The 18,393-nt window shown below is 43.5% G+C and overlaps 1 protein-coding gene across 1 annotated transcript in view; it reads right to left on the bottom strand.

The window, feature by feature from the left end:
• Window positions 1-18,393, bottom strand: part of RAB2A (RAB2A, member RAS oncogene family) — a 266,500-nt gene that overhangs the window by 63,186 nt on the left and 184,921 nt on the right. Inside the window, exon 6 of the mRNA XM_069220232.1 lies at window positions 7,839-7,950. Coding sequence (XP_069076333.1) covers window positions 7,839-7,950 — 112 coding nt within the window. The remainder of the gene's footprint in view (window positions 1-7,838; window positions 7,951-18,393) is intronic.

The raw sequence follows: 18,393 nt of genomic DNA, 5'->3' as shown, positions 1-18,393 counted from the left end.
AATCAGCCTTTCTCAATAAAAGATTAACACAAAAATAGCCGTTATGAACCAGCGGCAGGAAGTGGAAACAACAAATATGTCAGAACGGCTCTCTCTAGTATGTAAACAAAGGGCGTGCCTCTCCAACAGAGAGGATTCTGCAGTCACGCTACTTGATAGAAGAGATTTCAGCCGGATCATGCCTTTTCTTCAAGGATGCAGAGTAATTCTCCTTTCTTTTGGCTCACACTGCCCTCGTGTGGCCAGAAAAGGTTGCCGTATCCGTGGAATAAACTGAGCAGTAACTTGATTTGACCTCTGGACATAACCTTCTCAGTAATTTCTTTGTTTGGTTTTATTTAGCGCATTTATTACCCAGAGGTAAAGCGCTTTCCAAATGAACTAGACAGTACTAAAATATATATATATAACTAGTATTACAAAGGATTTAGGTAGATGGGTGATGTACGAGGCAAAGTGGATCGTACTAGAAGGTGAACCCAGACACATTCATTCTGCTGGACATGGTCTCTGTTCTGTGGGGGTGGTCTTCCAAAACCAGACATTGAATGAGTGACAAACATGGCACTGAATATACTAATGGCTACTGCAATGTGTCTATATTAATTGCCTTGTTATATTTTTAAGTTAGAGAATGTTTATATTTTTTATAATATATTGTTTATGGTGCATATCATTTGCTTATAGTATAGTATTAAATATGGTCTAGTGGGTATATAAAAAGAGGTTCTTATTTGTCACAGTTTCCTTTTTTTACTGTGAGAAGTATCTTTGAATGAAACTGTTTCATTCAACAGGTTAACATCCACAATTTGCATGCACAAATTCTCAACCTGTTATAACCCTTAAAATCCTGCATGAAAAACTGACCTTCCATCACTTATGATTTTTAAATCGACCTCTGCTTCTTTCTACCTTCCGTCTCCCTCATCTGTATACAAGTTACTCTAAAAATCTTATGCCTATCTGCCTTAAAGCTCTATAGAAACCATAACAACAGTAATTTGAGCTAGTAATTGTGCTTAACGTAGCCCGTTAATAATCACATCAAATGAAACAAGGCCCCACACAGCATGCAAAATGAACCCAAATAACCAATTATCTGACCACTAACCAGGCTCTGGGTAGCGAGCTACTCACCATAAAGCGCTTCAACACCTCATCGGGTAGTAAACGCTACATAAATACAATTTATTATAAATGACAAGGCAGGGCTCAGTGCTGATCTTTCTTTAGCTTGACAGCTAGGTGTCAAGGAATGTATGACTATTTTTAGATGCAAAATAGACAACAAATCTTTACTTATTATTTTGCAAAAAAATGCAAACAAAAATGTTGTGTTTTATAATGTGTTGCCAATTTGTGTGTGTGGTATGGTGAACGTACCAAAGCAGCAAACTTAATGCCAAATATTACAGATATCATGTACTGACAAAGCAAATAAGTTTGCATTTGAAGAAAAAAAAAAAAAAAAGCTGACATACTGGCTTTGCCAGTGCTTGTTTCGGATGATGAACTGTATTGGCAAGCCAAAACCTAACATCAAAATGGCTGGCTTCAGGATAATAACCTGTGCACACGTGTCACTACGCCTGTGGGTGTTTCATTACAATACGGTAGCCTTTGTTTACTTTTAATTGACCATTCCAAAATGGCTAACACCCATATTGGAGTGGATAATATAGCATTATATCCTGATAATGGGGCTTATACCAGTTGTTAAAGGCCATAAGCCCGAGATTTAGGTCCAAGTCAAGCAGCTTTTAACAACCAGTGCAGCACTCGGCAGAAGGGCGGTACAGTTATTAAAACATTCAACCCACTTAGGGTGAAATGTTCTAAATTAAAATGGGAGAAAATAAAAGAAACACCGGAATGTTAGAGCGCAAAGCCCATAGCGCTCAACATCCCAATGTTCTAATTAAAACATTGTTTGCATGAAAGCACATTATACAGAAAGGACCGTGCTGGTAATAAATTAAGTACTAGTTTCTCGAAGTAGCACTATAAGAATACACTTTGAAAAATAGTTCTTCCTGAGACCCAACACAATCATTCACAATCCATTTCATTCATTGAGCGATTTATACACATTGAAAATCTAAAACCTTGACAAAGTGAAGCCACAGATGGTACTCCATAGTTTAGATTCCAGGGCTGTATCATGAAGAGCTGTGCTGGCTCAGCACAGCGCTGCACTCCTGCTGATCTGCATTTGAGGTGTCTAAAGTTAATTCAAATAACTCAGAAGTTCTCGCTGCAAAGGTCGGCAACAACACAATAGGGCTTGCCTCGCTTTGTTTGACTTGTGCTATCTATAATTCATACATTACGTCAGACAATTTCTGACTTGCACGTATATATTTTAGACCTCAATCACCCCCAACATAGGCAAGTGGGCCTGTGCTGAGCTAGCACATCTCTTTATGATACGCTGCCCATCGTGATTACCAAGTTTATTCATTTTAATAAGTACCAATACATTTGCCCCTAATAACAGGAAACATGGAGCGGGAAAGACTACTAAATCGGATGAGACTGCTTATGCATTCCAGGAAGCTTTTTCACTCAATTCAACCTGTATATGCTGTTTGCGTAACATTTCAAACAATACTCTGCCCAAACAATTGTCAATTGGCCAGGATATCAGGATGAACTTCCTCTTATTAGTTTAGTGGAATCAGTACAATATTCTTGAAACATTGAGCTAAAACGGGGTCCTTTTAATGATCACATGTAGTGGATTATTTTCATAAACATACTGCATCTATTCTGGGTAGAAATATCTATAAAAATGTGCTAAATAGCAATTCCATTCCTGAAATTCTACTCAAACCACAGGTTGCTAAAATCCTCTGGTACATTTCAAAATGACTGATGCTTAAATAAGGATGCTAATTTGAACGGAACATGCAAAAATAAGCATGTCGTTGTGTGTGGGCCAATCCCCCTTACCCCAAATATTATACTATTCACGGGGGCGCAGGTATGGTCCTGCTCATAACCTGGAACGCCATAAGGTCTGTCTTACACAACAGTTTCAGAAAAAAATACCTTTATAACTTAGCACAAACGTGACAAAACCGAAACTGAGGAAGACACTGATCATGTCAGATCCACTGAACATTCTCCAGCAAAGGGCCAAAGAATAGAATATACCTTCTCATCAGAAGATGAATTAAAATGAGTGAGCACAAGCAGTGCACATAAATAAACTGATGAAGGTGATCACATATAAAGGTCACTTTGACAAACTAAGCATTCTGTTGCATATGGCATCTTTGCAACCAAAAAAAACATGTTGTCTCTGGGGTAAGGTATGTAAGCATGGGCAGTTCACTAAAAGTCACACTTGATTCAAAGCAGAACATGCCACAACGCCAAACAGAAGGAAATGGTTACACTTTCTAATTTTCAGTTGTAAACCAGATGTTGCTTTGGCATATCTGTTTAATATTTGACAACTTTGACAAGTATTATAAGCAAACGTTTGCTGTTGGTTTGAGTGCACTTATACACTTCAACAACCGGGAAATAATTTAGACTAACTGTAGACTCAGATTAACAACAAAGGAAGTATTACAAACATGTCTTAATGGTTAATTATAATATAATGGAATAGTATAAACATAATAAATTATAACAAAAATATAAATGACGAATAATACAAAAACATACAAAAAATATTGGTAAAATGATTCAACAAATGTTACAGCAAATATAAAAGAATAAGGCAAAAGAGCATACTGGCTATAGCTTTCATTAATAATGTAATACGTAATACAATCTACCTATATCTTTATATTTGTTCATAAACCAGTCTTTGCACACACTGGGCTTGGGACTAAATTGCTGAACTGTATCATACAGTTTGTAGTTGATGTCTCTATTCACAGGCTATTCAACCTAAACTTTTTCATCTGTCATTATGCAGCCAGTTCCAGGTTTGTGCAGAAGGAAATTTTAGTTGCTGACAAAATACTCAAATATAATGACATGCAAATCTCATGATTAACAATGTAAGATGTTAAATGTAAAATTTGTAGTAGGCCACCATACTTAAAGGCATAACACAGAAAATAAAATGTCCTAGGTTTGGTATAACTGATGATGCCCTGTTAAACAGAAAAATATATTAATACTGAAAGGCCTGTTTTCACATTGAATAGCTACTGTGCCAAATGTTTTTTTCTTCTCTTTGCTGCAGATGTTGCAATTTCGGAAGCTTCGGTAGTTAGCGAACAGTTAGTGAATAGAAACTTGTTTTGAATTATATGACTGATAAGATGCAGATGACTAGAAGGATGATTCATGGTGAAAAACAAAAAATATGTAGTGCAACATTCAAGAACTCATGTATGACATATGATTGTATTCTGGTGGGAAGAGGGAGAGTAAACCTATTCCCAGAAGCATGCTGAAATCCTATTGGGCAACACAATGAAGAATGTATCAAAGATTGCAATATAGAATTTGTGCGTTTATATTTGTATGTGTACCTAGAGTAGCAGACTCAGAGACTGACCCAGAGCCAGACCCCTAGTACTTTCCCCGACTCTGCAAGAGGCGACTCTATTGATTTCCTTACAGTTCTCTACATGAGAGGTTGTATCATATTTTTTGTTCTGCTGTCATTTTAGCTGAGAATACTTTCGGGCTTATTAGGCTAAAGTTTCATGCTTCTGCTTCGATTTCTCTCATCAGAGCTCTTCATAATTCAACACTGATTCAATTTAGAATGGGGAGTTTCTTTAGGGAACATGCTTGCTACATTATGATTGAACTGACTGCATTATTGACTAATATATCAATATACATCATTATCAAATATGGATTGTTGGATTATATTAACTCTTAAAGATGATGCTTGGAGAATAATACCTTAATAAAAGATGAATACCTAGAAGTTTTGAAAATATAACCCTTAAACCTGCACAAACTCTCTTTATTGATTGAACAAAAGATTTCATAATTGGCAATGCTCTTATGTTGATTACGGTTCATTACTTCTCAGCTGGCATCTAAGACCCATACGACATGCATGCAGAGTTTGAGTCATGAGTATTCTAGATGACTGAGGTGTAGAGAACGCCCCCGCTCCAGCATTTGTTAGGTCTCATTGTTAAAATAGACAACAGCTGCCCACATGGGTTTGCTTGACCATTCCCTAAAGCCAAACCTTTTCTGGCTTTAAGAGATTGGTCTTCTAAAAAGTGAAGTGAAAGTGAAATAGATATGGTAATGAAGGATATGGTTTACACAGTCAAAATCTGTAAAAGAAATTACAAAGCTTTAAACAATATGCTAATTTCGTCCCCAAGGCACTGCTTATTATGACAACATATCTTGGCAAATGTTAGCAATGAGAATCTCACGCTAGATTATGAAATTGTCACTTGACCATAGAGACACACTTATCTACTGACAAAGTCAACATCATTAGTACTGGTATCATGCCCAACTTGGCAACATTGGCTTACATAGTTTGTTACAGTATCAGGTCTCGAAAAATCTATTCGCCTACTTGCCATGGCGAGTCATATTTTGTCAGGTTGAGCTATTCTTGCGTCCTAGCCCCTTCTGACGAGGTGAGAAAGTCAGAAAGTCAGTTCAGACTCTTCAGTCAGAAAGTCAAGGAGCAATAAAGAAGCCTTTAAATCTTGTTCTTGTCACATTTGCTCTGTGTCCAGAGACAGAGACCAAAAGTCAGTTTGTTTTTTTTCCTTCTCACTACAGAGTTCCAGTATTTCATAAGTGAACTGTCTCATCTGCTGTAAAAAGTGTGAAATGAAAGGCTGTAGGGTCCAGGTTTCTTTCATAACACACAATTTTTAAATAATTAAGTCAACTGTATAAACATTTGAAAATATGTCAGTAGTATTTCTGTGTTTTGCAAAAAATATTTAAATAGAATGAAAACATATCAGAACACTTTACTTGGTGATGTGCAAATGATAAATAGGTTTTCTGAAACACTTTTCACAGATTATTGTTAATACACAGTATAGTTTTATCAGTATAGTTGCAAGTTAGTGGGAAGGTTTTTGGACATTTCGTATAAGTTTACTTTCTGTAAGTGACAGTGTACTACCAACATCATGCGTTAGTATATTTTTAAAAGTGTTTAAACAAACTGAGAAAAAACACTCCTGCCCTGATGGCAATGCTATTAGGAAACTAAGAGACAAGTCACGGATCAGGTGTACCCTATATGAGGGCTAGAATCTCATTATACGTGGAGCAAAAAGTCAAGTTACTCGACCTGCAGGTCTAGTAAAAAATTTATGATTTTTCGAGGCCCGAGTATTTCTTCCTTAGCACACTATGCCACTTTCCCAGTGCTACAATTATTCTGCAGTAGTGGTAAACAGGGAATAAAACTAAGAGCCTCATAGTCCATTAAAACGATACACATTTGCATTTCCTGCATTAGAGTTCAATACTGCTCGTATGCACTGTATTACCCATGCTACTGATTTTTCGTACATAACAGCCCGCATCATCACCGATTAAAAGAGGACGTTAGGAGAGAGATCACAAAAGAAGTGCTTCAAATAGTAAATTATCTTTTTGCAAGCCACAGTTCAACCAGGTGTCATTAGCGCCCTCAAATGACAGATGTAGATTTGTAAAATCAGGATCTACAAGTTTACCAAGAGTTTACATAAATAAACGTTTAGGAAAAAGACGAGGAAATGTACAATTAGAGGGAAAGGAAGATATGGCCAATGGGCATATTCGTAACAACCAAAAAGTCTAAACTGAAAACAGAGTATTATCAATTATGGCCCCATTCAATCTAATGTAGTCTCTACTGAGTTGCGGCCTATCCGGTTCAATTTCACTTTCTTACGTTCTAAAAGTGCTCAAGCTGCTAATTGTTCACCATCAAAAAATTACATTTGAACTGACTAGTTTAAAATGGAAATACACGTGGACTTCAGCAATCACAGCCTTCAAATAAGCTGTACTATTTTTCTACGTTTAAAACATATACTTTGCAACAATTATCTCATTTTGTTACTCAATTCCTGGCTAGAAACAGTAAATGTCTATGACGATCTATGAAGATCCCACAAAGAAGAAACATCCTATGTTAATTATAGTACTGACATGCAGGTACATCATTAATCACGTTGGTGACGTGAACAATCAACTGCACTATATTACATCCTTCTAGAAAACTGCCAGGATCTCTCACCAAGGACACGATGCACATGACAGAGGCTCGGCAGTCTTTGTGCTTAGTCCAAGGACATGGTGTACATAGCCCAATATCTGTCACCCAGCATGAAGTGTTCTTGGCTGGAATTTGCTGCAAGCATCACCCTTATCTTTTGGATTTAGATAGTGGCTGCAAACCTTGTGGTCATCCAACCAAAATAACAGTTGGTTATAAACATAACTCTTACAGGCATAAATACCAACAGCTTTTAAAATTTCAGCCTTGGCAACCCTGCAACTTACAAAAAGTTGTCAACTTTCTGATACAACCAGTCTTGATCAGTTTAACAGAAAAGGTGCACGGCTGCCCACACATCTGTTGGTGCCAATCTTTTTTTTTTTTTTGGTGCAACATAAAAGTTACGAAAAGTCCCAACTAGTAGAATAGTATAAAATACAAAAAAACATCTCGGACGTGGAGAAAATCACATAATATTAGGGGAAAACAAATATAACGAATGAGGCATGCAGAAAGGGAGACTCCTAATTAAGCACAGCACTACCTTTTCATACAGTAAATATAATCAACAATAGACTAAGCCATCTTTTCAGTGAGGTTTGCCATTACAGTGGTGGGAAATCTACACATTTTGGTGCTTACTATTATTAGTTACCTCTTCTACGTTGGAAGCCGTCTTTGCAGATGTTTCCATAAAGATGAGACCATGTTCTCGAGCAAATGCTTCACCTTCTTCTCTTTTCACTTCTCTTCTCGATTCTAAATCACTGAGACATTCAAACAAATTAGGATGTACTGAGAAAAAGGAAGAAAACCCAAAAGGTAAAACCTAACATATTAATGAACAAGTAATACTGGCCCATATACTGGGCAATTACAATGCCCTTGAATAACAGGTGTTACATTTCAAAGCAATGGTGCTCATTTTATCTATCTCAGAAAGATGAAATGCCAAGTCAGACCGTACAAGTTTGAACCTGGGATCTACGGGTTAAACAGTTTTTTCTGCAGAGGCAACATTGGTACCTTAGCTGTTTTAGCAGCCCTTATTTTTCTAATTCATACGAATACATCTCTTCGCTGTCTGGATTTCACTTTAATAAGAGGGACATTAAACTGCAGTGACACTCGGTCAGAATCTTTCCAAAAAATATCAGTCTGTTAGTACAGATCCTAAGTCCCTCTGCCAACTGAGTCTGGCTTTTAATAAACCAGGCCAACGAGCCTCCTGTGCAAAGGCATATAATCTGGGGAATAATTTCTATTGCACTGCTTCTTGTATCAACCATTGAGAGGGGTTGCAGTTCAGGTGGCTCAAGGAGTTAGTCTCAGATTATCTCACTGAAAGTATGCCGGGCTCTATAATACTGATATTTCATAAGTAGAGTCCTTGTTATAGTGTAGTCAGTGTAGGCTTCCCAGGGGTGCTTTTTGCCATTCTGGGGTGGGGGTAGGCGGGTGAGAAATACGCCCAGGGCGCCAATACCTAATCTACCAAAAGCCACAACTGCACCCATATCTTGGCTCGGTGGGATCCATGCGCACCAATCTACCCTCGTACGTGGGGCACACAATAGGGGAAGTGCTTGTCGGGTCATGAGTCTGTGCCGTGCATTTTAGTGTTCAAGGAACCTAAAATACCAAAGTGTTGCTTTGGTGGAAGAAACAGTTGCTGCAGCATTGTGTGCAGGAGCAAGATGCCGCGCTTGATGTAGGTATGGGATGCGTCCTGGGGACCACGGATCTAGCCATGTGCAAGCATGCAGTGAGTGGCCTTGTAGTAAGTCTCGGGCATTTAGTCCTCCCATTTCGTCTGGCAATGTGAGTACATTCCATAGGACCCTATATTGTTTACCCGCCCAGGCAGAGATCTCAATGTCCTAAATGTTGTCTTGGGGAGTAATATTGGAACATTTTGAAATAAGAATAGGAATCTTGTAAGGACCACCATTTTCATGAAGGGGGGAGGGGGGGGGGGGAGGGGGGGAGAGAGAGAGAGAGAGAGAGAGAGAGAGAGAGAGAGAGAGAGAGAGAGAGAGAGAGAGAGAGAGAGAGAGAGAGAGAGAGAGAGAGAGAGAGAGAGAGAGAGAGAGAGAGAGAGAGAAAGAAAGAAAGAGAAAAAGAGAGAGAAAGAGAAAGAAAGAGATCCATCTGTCTAACGCTTCCGATAATTGTAGCATTGCTCTGCCAGGGGAAAATCCAGTGGCATCAGGGTCATGGCTGGAGTGGAGGCAATATAATAGATTTTTTCAAGTTAATCATAAAGCCGGAGTTAGTCTCTGAATCGGACCACCTCACAGAGGAAAGGCAAAAGTTTATTGTAGGAAGTTGGCTCTGTATGTGCTATTTCAAAGTAAGGAATAGCATGCACAGAGTCCAAGGGTTCCCCTTAGAGGTAAGATAGTGGCAAAAAGAGATAATACTAATGCTCTATTTTGTGGTAGTGTGGTCGAGCAGTAGGCTTATCCAAGGAGTAGTGTTAAGCATTTGTTGTACATACACATAGACAATAAATGAGGTACACACACTCAGAGACAAATCCAGCCAATAGGTTTTTATATAGAAAAATATATTTTCTTAGTTTATTTTAAGAACCACAGGTTCAAATTCTACATGTAATATCTCATTCGAAAGGTATTGCAGGTAAGTACTTTAGGAACTTCAAATCATCAAAATTGCATGTATACTTTTCAAGTTATTCACAAATAGCTGTTTTAAAAGTGGACACTTAGTGCAATTTTCACAGTTCCTAGGGGAGGTAAGTATTTGTTAGGTTAACCAGGTAAGTAAGACACTTACAGGGCTTAGTTCTTGGTCCAAGGTAGCCCACCGTTGGGGGTTCAGAGCAACCCCAAAGTCACCACACCAGCAGCTCAGGGCCGGTCAGGTGCAGAGTTCAAAGTGGTGCCCAAAACACATAGGCTAGAATGGAGAGAAGGGGGTGCCCCGGTTCCGGTCTGCTTGCAGGTAAGTACCCGCGTCTTCGGAGGGCAGACCAGGGGGGTTTTGTAGGGCACCGGGGGGGACACAAGCCCACACAGAAATTTCACCCTCAGCAGCGCGGGGGCGGCCGGGTGCAGTGTAGAAACAAGCGTCGGGTTTGTAATGGAAGTCAATGGGAGATCTAGGGATCTCTTCAGCGCTGCAGGCAGGCAAGGGGGGGGGTTCCTCGGGGAAACCTCCACTTGGTCAAGGGAGAGGGACTCCTGGGGGTCACTCCTCCAGTGAAAGTCCGGTCCTTCAGGTCCTGGGGGCTGCGGGTGCAGGGTCTCTCCCAGGCGTCGGGACGTAGGATTCAAAGAGTCGCGGTCAGGGGAAGCCTCGGGATTCCCTCTGCAGGCGGCGCTGTGGGGGCTCAGGGGGGACAGGTTTTTGTACTCACAGTCTTAGATTAGTCCTGGGGTCCCTCCTGAGGTGTTGGATCGCCACCAGCCGAGTCGGGGTCGCCGGGTGCAGTGTTGCAAGTCTCACGCTTCTTGCGGGGAGCTTGCAGGGTTCTTTAAAGCTGCTGGAAACAAAGTTGCAGCTTTTCTTGGAGCAGGTCCGCTGTCCTCGGGAGTTTCTTGTCTTTTCGAAGCCGGGGCAGTCCTCAGAGGATGTCGAGGTCGCTGGTCCCTTTGGAAGGCGTCGCTGGAGCAGGATCTTTGGAAGGCAGGAGACAGGCCGGTGAGTTTCTGGAGCCAAGGCAGTTGTCGTCTTCTGGTCTTCCTCTGCAGGGGTTTTCAGCTAGGCAGTCCTTCTTCTTGTAGTTGCAGGAATCTAATTTTCTAGGGTTCAGGGTAGCCCTTAAATACTAAATTTAAGGGCGTGTTTAGGTCTGGGGGGTTAGTAGCCAATGGCTACTAGCCCTGAGGGTGGGTACACCCTCTTTGTGCCTCCTCCCAAGGGGAGGGGGTCACAATCCTAACCCTATTGGGGGAATCCTCCATCTGCAAGATGGAGGATTTCTAAAAGTTAGTCACCTCAGCTCAGGACACCTTAGGGGCTGTCCTGACTGGCCAGTGACTCCTCCTTGTTTTTCTCATTATTTTCTCCGGCCTTGCCGCCAAAAGTGGGGCCTGGCCGGAGGGGGCAGGCAACTCCACTAGCTGGAGTGTCCTGCTGGGTTGGCACAAAGGAGGTGAGCCTTTGAGGCTCACCGCCAGGTGTGACAATTCCTGCCTGGGGGAGGTGTTAGCATCTCCACCCAGTGCAGGCTTTGTTACTGGCCTCAGAGTGACAAAGGCACTCTCCCCATGGGGCCAGCAACATGTCTCGGTTTGTGGCAGGCTGCTAAAACTAGTCAGCCTACACAGATAGTCGGTTAAGTTTCAGGGGGCACCTCTAAGGTGCCCTCTGTGGTGTATTTTACAATAAAATGTACACTGGCATCAGTGTGCATTTATTGTGCTGAGAAGTTTGATACCAAACTTCCCAGTTTTCAGTGTAGCCATTATGGTGCTGTGGAGTTCGTGTTTGACAGACTCCCAGACCATATACTCTTATGGCTACCCTGCACTTACAATGTCTAAGGTTTTGTTTAGACACTGTAGGGGTACCATGCTCATGCACTGGTACCCTCACCTATGGTATAGTGCACCCTGCCTTAGGGCTGTAAGGCCTGCTAGAGGGGTGTCTTACCTATACTGCATAGGCAGTGAGAGGCTAGCATGGCACCCTGAGGGGAGTGCCATGTCGACTTACTCGTTTTGTCCTCACTAGCACACACAAGCTGGTAAGCAGTGTGTCTGTGCTGAGTGAGAGGTCTCCAGGGTGGCATAAGACATGCTGCAGCCCTTAGAGACCTTCCTTGGCATCAGGGCCCTTGGTACTAGAAGTACCAGTTACAAGGGACTTATCTGGATGCCAGGGTCTGCCAATTGTGGATACAAAAGTACAGGTTAGGGAAAGAACACTGGTGCTGGGGCCTGGTTAGCAGGCCTCAGCACACTTTCAATTGTAAACATAGCATCAGCAAAGGCAAAAAGTCAGGGGGCAACCATGCCAAGGAGGCATTTCCTTACACAACCCCCCCCCAAACGAAAGAGGATGAGACTAACCTTTCCCAAGAGAGTCTTCATTTTCTAAGTGGAAGAACCTGGAAAGGCCATCTGCATTGGCATGGGCAGTCCCAGGTCTGTGTTCCACTATAAAGTCCATTCCCTGTAGGGAGATGGACCACCTCAACAGTTTAGGATTTTCACCTTTCATTTGCATCAGCCATTTGAGAGGTCTGTGGTCAGTTTGAACTAGGAAGTGAGTCCCAAAGAGGTATGGTCTCAGCTTCTTCAGGGACCAAACCACAGCAAAGGCCTCCCTCTCAATGGCACTCCAACGCTGCTCCCTGGGGAGTAACCTCCTGCTAATGAAAGCAACAGGCTGGTCAAGGCCATCATCATTTGTTTGGGACAAAACTGCCCCTATCCCATGTTCAGAGGCATCAGTCTGCACAATGAACTGCTTAGAATAATCTGGAGCTTTGAGAACTGGTGCTGAGCACATTGCTTGTTTCAGGGTGTCAAAGGCCTGTTGGCATTCCACAGTCCAGTTCACTTTCTTGGGCATTTTCTTGGAGGTGAGTTCAGTGAGGGCTGTCACAATGGATCCATATCCCTTCACAAACCTCCTGTAATACCCAGTCAAGCCAAGGAATGCCCTGACTTGAGTCTGGGTTTTTGGAGCTACCCAGTCCAGAATAGTCTGGATCTTGGGTTGGAGTGGCTGAACTTGGCCTCCACCTACAAGGTGTCCCAAGTAAACCACAGTTCCCTGCCCTATCTGGCATTTGGATGCCTTGATAGAGAGGCCTGCAGATTGCAGAGCCTTCAAAACCTTCCTCAGGTGGACCAGGTGATCCTGCCAGGTGGAGCTAAAGACAGCAATATCATCAAGATAAGCTGTGCTAAAGGACTCCAAGCCAGCAAGGACTTGATTCACCAACCTTTGGAAGGTGGCAGGGGCATTCTTTAAACCAAAGGGCATAACAGTAAACTGATAATGCCCATCAGGTGTGGAGAATGCTGTCTTTTCTTTGGCCCCAGGTGCCATTTTTATTTGCCAGTACCCTGCTGTCAAGTCAAAGGTACTTAGAAATTTGGCAGCACCTAATTTATCAATGAGCTCATCAGCTCTTGGAATTGGATGGGCATCTGTTTTGGTGACAGAATTGAGCCCTCGGTAGTCCACACAAAACCTCATCTCTTTCTTTCCATCTTTGGTGTGAGGTTTGGGGACTAAGACCACTGGGCTAGCCCAGGGGTTGTCAGAGCGCTCAATTACTCCCAATTCCAGCATCTTGTGGACTTCCACCTTGATGCTTTCTTTAACATGGTCAGATTGTCTAAAGATTTTGTTCTTGACAGGCATGCTGTCTCCTGTGTCCACATCATGGGTACACAGGTGTGTCTGACCAGGGGTTAAGGAGAAGAGTTCAGGAAACTGTTGTAGGACTCTCCTACAATCAGCTTGCTGTTGGCCAGAGAGGGTGTCTGAGTAGATCACTCCATCTACTGTGCCATCTTTTGGGTCTGATGACAGAAGATCAGGGAGAGGTTCACTCTCTGCCTCCTGATCCTCATCTGTTACCATCAACAGATTCACATCAGCCCTGTCATGGAAGAGCTTAAGGCGGTTCACATGGATCACCCTCTTGGGGCTCCTGCTTGTGCCCAGGTCCACCAGGTAGGTGACCTGACTCTTCCTTTCTAGTACTGGGTAAGGGCCACTCCATTTGTCCTGGAGTGCCCTGGGAGCCACAACCCAGACTTTCTGCCCTGGTTGGAACTCAACCAGTGCAGCCTTTTGGTCATACCAAAACTTCTGGAGCTGTTGGCTGGCCTCAAGGTTTTTGGTTGCCTTTTCCATGTACTCTGCCATTCTAGAGCGAAGGCCAAGTACATAGTCCACTATGTCCTGTTTAGGCTCATGGAGAGGTCTCTCCCAGCCTTCTTTAACAAGGGCAAGTGGTCCCCTTACAGGATGACCAAACAGAAGTTCAAAGGGTGAGAATCCTACTCCCTTCTGTGGCACCTCTCTGTAAGCGAAAAGCAGGCATGGCAAGAGGACATCCCATCTCCTTTTGAGTTTTTCTGGGAGCCCCATGATCATGCCTTTTAATGTCTTGTTGAATCTCTCAACCAAGCCATTAGTTTGTGGATGGTATGGTGTAGTGAATTTATAAGTCACTCCACACTCATTCCACATGTGCTTTAGGTATGCTGACATGAAGTTGGTACCTCTGTCAGACACCACCTCCTTAGGGAAACCCACTCTGGTAAAGATACCAATGAGGGCCTTGGCTACTGCAGGGGCAGTAGTTGACCTAAGGGGAATAGCTTCAGGATACCTGGTAGCATGATCCACTACTACCAGGATATACATATTTCCTAAGGCTGTGGGAGGTTCCAGTGGACCAACTATGTCCACACCCACTCTTTCAAAGGGGACCCCCACCACTGGAAGTGGAATGAGGGGGGCCTTTGGGTGCCCACCTGTCTTACCACTGGCTTGACAGGTGGGGCAGGAGAGGCAAAACTCCTTAACCATGTTGGACATATTGGGCCAGTAGAAGTGGTTGACTAACCTCTCCCACGTCTTGGTTTGTCCCAAATGTCCAGCAAGGGGAATGTCATGGGCCAATGTTAGGATGAACTCTCTGAACAGCTGAGGCACTACCACTCTCCTAGTGGCACCAGGTTTGGGGTCTCTGGCCTCAGTGTACAGGAGTCCATCTTCCCAATAGACCCTATGGGTTCCAGTTTTCTTGCCCTTGGACTCTTCAGCAGCTTGCTGCCTAAGGCCTTCAAGAGAGGGACAGGTTTCTTGTCCCTTACACAGCTCCTCCCTTGAGGGTCCCCCTGGGCCTAAGAGCTCAACCTGATAAGGTTCAAGCTCCAAAGGCTCAGTTCCCTCAGAGGGCAGAACTTCTTCCTGAGAAGAGAGGTTCCCTTTCTTTTGCTGTGTTGCAGTTGGTTTCCCAACTGACTTTCCTGTTCTCTTGGTAGGCTGGGCCATTTTTCCAGACTCCAGCTCTATTTTTTCACCCTGTGCCTTGCATTGTGCTCTTGTTTTCACACACACCAGTTCAGGGATACCCAGCATTGCTGCATGGGTTTTTAGTTCTACCTCAGCCCATGCTGAGGACTCCAGGTCATTTCCAAGCAGACAGTCCACTGGGATATTTGAGGAGACCACCACCTGTTTCAGGCCATTGACCCCTCCCCATTCTAAAGTAACCATTGCCATGGGATGTACTTTTCTCTGATTGTCAGCGTTGGTGACTGTGTAAGTTTTTCCAGTCAGGTATTGGCCAGGGGAAACCAGTTTCTCTGTCACCATGGTGACACTGGCACCTGTATCCCTCAGGCCCTCTATTCTAGTCCCATTAATTAAGAGTTGCTGTCTGTATTTTTGCATGTTAGGCGGCCAGACAGCTAGTGTGGCTAAATCCACCCCACCCTCAGAAACTAGAGTAGCTTCAGTGTGGACCCTGATTTGCTCTGGGCACACTGTTGATCCCACTTGGAGACTAGCCATACCAGTGTTACCTGGATGGGAGTTTGGAGTGGAACCTTTCTTGGGACAGGCCTTGTCTCCAGTTTGGTGTCCATGCTGTTTACAGCTATGACACCAGGCCTTTTTGGGATCAAAGTTTTTACCCTTGTACCCATTGTTTTGTGAAGAGGCTCTGGGCCCACCCTCCTGTGCAGGTTTTTGGGGGCCTGTAGAAGACTCTTTACTATTTTTAGTTTTGGTTGTCTCATCACCCTTCCCCTGGGGAGTCTTTGTGACCCTCTTCTTTTGGTCACCCCCTGTTGAAGTCTTGGACACCCTTGTCTTGACCCAATGGTCCGCCTTCTTTCCCAATTCTTGGGGAGAAATTGGTCCTAGGTCTACCAGATGCTGATGCAGTTTATCATTGAAACAATTACTTAACAGGTGTTCTTTCACAAATAAATTGTACAGCCCATCATAATTACTTACACCACTGCCTTGAATCCAACCATCTAGTGTTTTCACTGAGTAGTCAACAAAGTCAACCCAGGTCTGGCTCGAGGATTTTTGAGCCCCCCTGAACCTAATCCTGTACTCCTCAGTGGAGAATCCAAAGCCCTCAATCAGGGTACCCTTCATGAGGTCATAAGATTCTGCATCTTTTCCAGAGAGTGTGAGGAGTCTATCCCTACACTTTCCAGTGAACATTTCCCAAAGGAGAGCACCCCAGTGAGATTTGTTCACTTTTCTGGTTACACAAGCCCTCTCAAAAGCTGTGAACCACTTGGTGATGTCATCACCATCTTCAAATTTTGTCACAATCCCTTTGGGGATTTTTAACATGTCAGGAGAATCTCTGACCCTATTTATATTGCTGCCACCATTGATGGGTCCTAGGCCCATCTCTTGTCTTTCCCTTTCTATGGCTAGGAGCTGTCTCTCTAAAGCCAATCTTTTGGCCATCCTGGCTAACAGGAGGTCATCTTCACTGAGAGCATCCTCAGTGATTTCAGAAATGTGGGACCCTCCTGTGAGGGACTCACTATTTCTGACTAACACAGTTGGAGACAGGACTTGAGGGGTCCTGTTCTCCCTATTTAGGACTGGAGGAGGGACATTGGCCTCCAAGTCACTAATTTCTTCCTCTGTGATGTCATCATCAGAGGGGTTGGCTTTTTCAAACTCTGCCAACAGCTCCTGGAGCTGAATTTTGGTAGGTCTGGAGCCAATGGTTATTTTTTTGATATTACAGAGAGACCTTAGCTCCCTCATCTTAAGATGGAGGTAAGGTGTGGTGTCGAGTTCCACCACATTCATCTCTGTATCAGACATTATTTTGCTAAAAAGTTGGAAGACTTTTTAAAGAATCTAAAACTGTTTCTAGAATCTAATTTCAAACTTTTAACAAACTTTTAAACTCTAAAAGACAATGCTAAACAGGGACTTAACACACAAGGCCCTAGCAGGACTTTTAAGAAATTAGAAAAATTTCAAATTGCAAAAATGAATTTCTAATGACAATTTTGGAATTTGTCGTGTGATCAGGTATTGGCTGAGTAGTCCAGCAAATGCAAAGTCTTGTACCCCACCGCTGATCCACCAATGTAGGAAGTTGGCTCTGTATGTGCTATTTCAAAGTAAGGAATAGCATGCACAGAGTCCAAGGGTTCCCCTTAGAGGTAAGATAGTGGCAAAAAGAGATAATACTAATGCTCTATTTTGTGGTAGTGTGGTCGAGCAGTAGTGTTAAGCATTTGTTGTACATACACATAGACAATAAATGAGGTACACACACTCAGAGACAAATCCAGCCAATAGGTTTTTATATAGAAAAATATCTTTTCTTAGTTTATTTTAAGAACCACAGGTTCAAATTCTACATGTAATATCTCATTCGAAAGGTATTGCAGGTAAGTACTTTAGGAACTTCAAATCATCAAAATTGCATGTATACTTTTCAAGTTATTCACAAATAGCTGTTTTAAAAGTGGACACTTAGTGCAATTTTCACAGTTCCTAGGGGAGGTAAGTATTTGTTAGGTTAACCAGGTAAGTAAGACACTTACAGGGCTTAGTTCTTGGTCCAAGGTAGCCCACCGTTGGGGGTTCAGAGCAACCCCAAAGTCACCACACCAGCAGCTCAGGGCCGGTCAGGTGCAGAGTTCAAAGTGGTGCCCAAAACACATAGGCTAGAATGGAGAGAAGGGGGTGCCCCGGTTCCGGTCTGCTTGCAGGTAAGTACCCGCGTCTTCGGAGGGCAGACCAGGGGGGTTTTGTAGGGCACCGGGGGGGACACAAGCCCACACAGAAATTTCACCCTCAGCAGCGCGGGGGCGGCCGGGTGCAGTGTAGAAACAAGCGTCGGGTTTGTAATGGAAGTCAATGGGAGATCTAGGGATCTCTTCAGCGCTGCAGGCAGGCAAGGGGGGGGTTCCTCGGGGAAACCTCCACTTGGTCAAGGGAGAGGGACTCCTGGGGGTCACTCCTCCAGTGAAAGTCCGGTCCTTCAGGTCCTGGGGGCTGCGGGTGCAGGGTCTCTCCCAGGCGTCGGGACGTAGGATTCAAAGAGTCGCGGTCAGGGGAAGCCTCGGGATTCCCTCTGCAGGCGGCGCTGTGGGGGCTCAGGGGGGACAGGTTTTTGTACTCACAGTCTTAGATTAGTCCTGGGGTCCCTCCTGAGGTGTTGGATCGCCACCAGCCGAGTCGGGGTCGCCGGGTGCAGTGTTGCAAGTCTCACG

The sequence above is a fragment of the Pleurodeles waltl genome, chromosome 2_2 (assembly GCF_031143425.1).
Source record: "Pleurodeles waltl isolate 20211129_DDA chromosome 2_2, aPleWal1.hap1.20221129, whole genome shotgun sequence".
Classification (NCBI taxonomy): Eukaryota; Metazoa; Chordata; class Amphibia; order Caudata; family Salamandridae; genus Pleurodeles; species Pleurodeles waltl.
The sequence above is the reverse complement of the archived record's forward strand: the minus strand, read 5'-3'. Positions and strand labels throughout refer to the sequence as shown.